At 40.0% G+C, this 5,997-nt stretch overlaps 1 protein-coding gene across 1 annotated transcript in view; it reads left to right on the forward strand.

Moving 5' to 3' along the window:
- The first annotated feature begins 3,384 nt into the window (after nucleotides 1–3,384).
- Nucleotides 3,385–5,997, forward strand: part of LOC121369206 (centromere protein I-like) — a 22,551-nt gene continuing 19,938 nt past the window's right edge. Inside the window, exon 1 of the mRNA XM_041494172.1 lies at nucleotides 3,385–3,423. Coding sequence (XP_041350106.1) covers nucleotides 3,385–3,423 — 39 coding nt within the window. The remainder of the gene's footprint in view (nucleotides 3,424–5,997) is intronic.

A 5,997-nucleotide genomic window follows, 5' to 3' on the forward strand; every position in this document is an offset into this window, starting at 1 on the left:
GTCGGTTTGGGATCGATCCCCCTCAGTCGGCCCATTGGGCTATTTCTCGCTCCAGCCAGTGCACCATCAAAGGTCATGGTATGTGCTATCCTCTCTATGGGATGGTGCATATAAAAGATCCGTTGCTGCTAATTGAAAAGAGTAGCGCATGAAGTGGCGACAGCGGGTTTCCTCCCCCAATATCTGTGTGTGGTCCTTAACCATATGTCTGACGCCATGTAACAGTAAATAAAATGTGTTGAGTGCGTCGTTAAATAAACCATTTCCTTTCTTGTTTTATATTGGTACTATCTCGTATCTTCCAGAGCCGGACCCATCCACACCATTACATCAACCATATCGATTGGATTATGCCCTCAGCCCCCATCGGGCAAGATTCCAACAAGAGCTATCAAGTCAAAACAAGCGAATAGCCCATCGGGCAAGGTTCCAACAAGAGCTATCAAGTCAAATCAAGCGGATAGCTCGATGAACCGTTCCAAATTATACGTCAAAATTACCTCACAAAATTACACAACCATTTTTATTTTTGGACCTAATCCTTCGGGACCTTTGCAAATTTAATAGCACCAAACCCAAATCCGCCCACTACCTGCCCCAGTCAGGCTGCTTGTGCGGGCGACCCCCTCTTCCATGCCCCACCCCACCCCCACAAAACTCTTTCCTGTCCTGAACGCAGGAGCCGAGCAGTTAATTCCTTTTTATCGTTGGCTTATTAACTTCTTTATTTATTTTTAAAAAATCGACCCCCCCCCCCCCCCCCCCACACACACACACACACACCTTCTGTCCCGGACCCATTCACTAGCGAAGTCAGATATTGTGCCTGGGAGAGAGAAAGAAAGAAGAAAGAAATGTTTTATTTAACGACTCACTCAACACATTTTATTTACGGTTATATGGCGTCAGACAAATCGTTAAGGATCACACAGATATTGACAGAGGAAACCCGCTGTCGCCACTTCGTGGGCTACTCTTTTCGATTAGCAGCAAGGTTTTTTTTTATATGCACAATCCCACAGACAAGATAATACATACCACGGCCTGTGATATACCAGTCGTGGTGCACTGGCGGGAACGAGAAATGGCCCAATGGACCCACCGACGGTTAACGATCCCAATATAATGAAACGAGCCTGTGACGTTGACGCTGGAAAACACCGTCTAAAAATAGACTAGAGCTCGCATCCATAACCTCTCCTTGTCCTAGGTATGTGCGTTTTTAGCATAATGAAAAATGCATTTCGTGGCAGTACAAAACACCAAGATCACCACAACAGTTAGGATGTACGAAAATGGATATCCTAAACAACAAAATATAAGTCATGTCTGATTTCACTTGTCAAAAAACGGCTCTAATAGTGCAAAATAAGTCTGTCAATTTAATGGTGAAAAGAAAGCTCTAAAAAAGAGTGTATTCTGTCTAAAAACTGTAGTGTCAGTGCCCTTAAAGGTGGCGGGTGTGAGGTGTATCACACCTGTATGGCAGAACACGTTCACCTGGCGTCATACCTGACAATGATATATTAACTTCATTCAACTACAGTCTGGTCACCGGCCTCCGCAATGGTTAACTCCTCGGGGCAAGACAATATTCATCTTTCTTTTCTTTCTTTTTTGTCATCATGAATTTTCCAGGGGAGCATGTTTTGACCCCCGGTAATGGGACGTTGCCCAGTGGTAAAGCGCTCGCCCCATATGCGGTCGATCTAAGCCCGTTGGACTATTTCTCGTTCCAGCCAGTGCACCACGACTGGTATACCAAAGGCCGTGGTATGTACTACCCTGTCTTAAAAGATCCGTTGCTACTAATGGAAAAATGTAGCGGGTTTCCTCTTTAAGTCTGCCAAAATTCCAATAGCCGATGATTAATAAATCAATTTGTAAGACTGCCAAAATTCCAATAGCCGATGATTAATAAATCAATTTGCTCTAGTGGTATCGTTAAACAAAACAAACTTTAACTTGTATCGACCCCTCTATAAACTTTGCTCGCCATTCATAGTCTAGACCCCTTCCCCCCAACCTTTGCTAAAATTCGGTATTTTAGAATAATTTTAATAAATTATTTGTTGCAGACACACGAAAAATGGGACGTAGAAGTATGCATTATAAAGAGTATTTGTACCACGGCATATGGGTAACAATATACCAAATAGCTTCTTGCCGGGTCAAAGTTCAAAGTGCACCTGGATTTTAATAGCACAGTTAACATTACCAGTCCTGCCACTTTTAATAAACGTGACGCTGTTTGTTACAAAACATTGTTTCATCTGGCCAATAAATTTCTGTGATTTAATTTGAACTATAGATGTTATTGTTTTATTTAGAGTAGGAACTGTTTTATTTAACGACGTACTCAACACATTTTATTTACGGTTATATGGCGTCGGACATATGGTAAGGACCATACAGGTATTGAGAGAGGAAACTCGTTGTCGTCACTTCATGAGCTACTCTTTTTTATTAGCAGCAAGGGATCTTTTGTATGCACCATCCCACAAACAGGATAGTAGATACCACGTCCTTTGTTACACAAATTGTGGAGCACTGGCTGGAACGAGAAATAGCACAATGGGCCCAACGACGGGAATCGATCCCAAATTGATCGCGCATCAGGCGAGCGCTGTACCACATTTAGAGTAAGGGTGAGATGTGGTAGTATTCATATCCATGGTGTATTATTTTGTTACTATTATCGCCTATGGGATTAGATTTGGTGGTACACACCCATTATCGCTGTTGTGTGAGTACGTCATCAAAGCTGTCTTCCGGAAATTCTTTCTCTCAGATCTAGATTTGCATTAGCAACCCGTCTTTGATCGTACATCTGAAGAATTGAATCCTTCATTTGCATGCGTTATGTGTGCTCTCTATAACCGGACTTGTCGGAAGAAGCAGCAAGTGAAGAACAGTGCAAAAGACGATAACATGAGATTTGTTTTGTTTAACAACACCACTAGAGCAAATTGATTTATTAATTATCGGCTATTGGATGTCAAACATTTGGTAATTCTGACATAGTATTAGAGAGGAAACCCGTTAAATATTTTCCAGTAGTAGCAGGTGATCTTTTATATGCACCATTCCACAGACAAGACAGCACATACCACGACCTTTGATATACAAGTCGTCGTGGTGTACTGGCTGGAAAGAGAAATAGCCCAATGGGCCCTCCGACAGGGATTGATGAGATTCATTCTACAGGTCTTTGGTTACGAAATAATAATACATGTAATAACATCTTAGCACTTTGAAACTGCAGATATTTGGTTTCTAACAACTGAATATTTCAACACCAGAGAGAGAGAGGCAGAGAGACAGACAGAGACAAAGAGAGATGGAGAGAGACAGAAAGAAACAGAGATAGACAGACAGACAGATATGGAAAGAGAAAGAAAGAAGGAGAAGCAGAGAACGGGAGTAAGAGAGAAAGAGAGAGAGACAGAGACACGCACATACAGACAGCTATGGAAAGAAAGAAAGAAAGAGGAGAGAGAGAGAGAGAGAGAGTTGGAGAGAGGGAGAAATCTCTAGTAGGGAGACGATCGAGAGTCAGACGCAGAGGGAAACCCACTGACAGCACATCGGCTGCTCGTACCAATAAAGCAGCAAGTGATCTATTATCTATATATATAATAAAGTGCCTTTAATACTTTCCGCCTGTTATTTAAGCACGCAAGCAGGTCCGATGTGTAGATGCATAGATCTATACGCTGACTGTAATTAGGCTGAGTAAACAGATGGGATACGTATAGACAGCTGTGTGGTCACATCACCACATGTACTTCCGCACAGGACATTAAACACATTGTCCACTACTGGCCAGTCGGCTTGAATCATAATTGGACACGAACATAAATTGAAATGAATTAAACGGACGGTCCACTGTTGGCCACGGTGGTCAGGCGCGTGTGCAGGGAGGGAGAGGGGTTCAGGGTCAACACCATCCCAGTGAATTTTCTTAATTTTCTTTCTTTTTGTTTTAAATGTATTTTCCAGGGAATAATAATAATAATAATGATAATAATAACTTTATTTAATGAGGGTGACAGATTTAGCACAAGCTAATCTTCCACTTGGCCCTCAACAATACATTGAAACATTGAAAAAGAAAATACATATATATATATATATATATATATATATATATATATATATATATATATATATATATATATATATATATACTAAGTACTATACTATTATAATAAATGCATACATACATATTGACTAGAGAAATCTTATATTTAACAGACATCTGTTAGTTGTGTAATATTGACACTAAAGTCTCAAAACATAATTATTATATAGAATAAAAACTAATCAGCCAAATAAACGTCCACGAGATATTGTTTCAGGCTGTATTTAAAGTTTGCAACTGACTTCTGGTGTGTACTATCAAGGGGTATTGTATTCCATATCTGAATACCTGAGTAACTGAAGGATTTTTTATATAGTTCAGTATGAGGCCTGGTAGCTGGAGCTTGTTTTTGTTAGAGGACCTTAGGTTATAATTACAGGTTTCAGATATTGAGGTAAGGAGAGATGTAATGTATTCTAGGGAGAAGCCATTTAGTGCTTTATATACCATTATGCCGATGTGGTATTTTATTCTGTCAGGGAAAGGTAAAATATTTAGTTCCCTGAATATGTCTTTAGATGGAGTTATTAATGGTTTGTTTAAAATTATTCTCATTGCACGTTTTTGCATTTTTAGAATTTTAACCACTTGTTCCTTAGCACAGTGTCCCCAAACAGTAGCAGCAAAGTCGAGAATTGGAACAACGTATGCATTATAGAAAACTGTTTTGGCAGCTTGATTTAAGTATATATTAAGTCTTCTGAGAAGTGAGATAGTCGAGGCCAATTTTGAAATCACTTTTCTAATGTGTACTGTCCAGGTCAGTGACTCATCTATATAAACACCAAGTACCTTTTGCGATTTTACTGCATTAAGTTTTTCATTGTTTCGTGTGATTTGTATTGAGTGTTGCCTGGCTATTTTATATTTTGTACTTACTAACATACAAGTTGTTTTCTGAAGATTAAGAGCCATATTGTTATTTTTGCACCATTTTTGAATGCCCAATAAATCCACTTGCAAATTTAACTCTAGTTCTGCTAGGTTACTACCATATGTGTGCATATCGTTTATGTAGATAATAAATAGTAGTTTGGCTCGATCCCCATCCCCCTAAACTCTTCGTTCCACACAGTATAGACCCCCCCCCCCCCCCCTCCTAACACACACCTTACACAATTTCCTGCACACGCGCTTGGTGGTGTAGTGGTCACGGCATAACATATACTACCAGTGAAGCACAAATCGGCAAATTGGCCTTGACATTGTATTTGATGGTGGGAGTCAGGGGTAAATGTGATAGACAGATAGACAGACCGACAGGCAGGCAGACCGATAATGTATTAACGTCTCACCTAATGTACATCACACATTTCCAAAATAAAACAAACATAAAATTATATAAGCCATACAAATGATGAAGAAAGTTGTGATATATACTACTCAAAAGAATTTAAGGGTCAGACGATATTTTCGACATTATTTTCTGAATGTCAATTATATTAGCTAGACCATAATGTCACGCATGGTATTGTTCCATCTTGACGAAAGTGGGTCTAAGCAACCCATAAATTAATTAAAATCCACTGTCATTGACACTGTCGACTAGTTCTAATGGCGAAAACATGCTTACATTTGCACGTAAATTAGGGCGAAAGCGAAAGGTCTGCTAAGTGCCCATAACTTGCTTTTTCACAAAGCGCTTCATTTGCACGCTTTGCATGTGTATTCCATGTTCCCAATGCTGAATTTCTGTATAATTGGAGCTTGCGTTCGTGTACGGTGCACACTCCAAATTCGACAATGGTACAACGTCAACTGACTATCGAAGAATCGAGGAAGGGTCTATTGCTTGGCTTCAGGATGGCAATACGCAAAGAAATGTTGCTCTGAGACTTGGTGTCAGTCAGTGT

This window comes from Gigantopelta aegis, chromosome 1 (assembly GCF_016097555.1).
Source record: "Gigantopelta aegis isolate Gae_Host chromosome 1, Gae_host_genome, whole genome shotgun sequence".
NCBI lineage: Eukaryota > Metazoa > Mollusca > Gastropoda > Neomphalida > Peltospiridae > Gigantopelta > Gigantopelta aegis.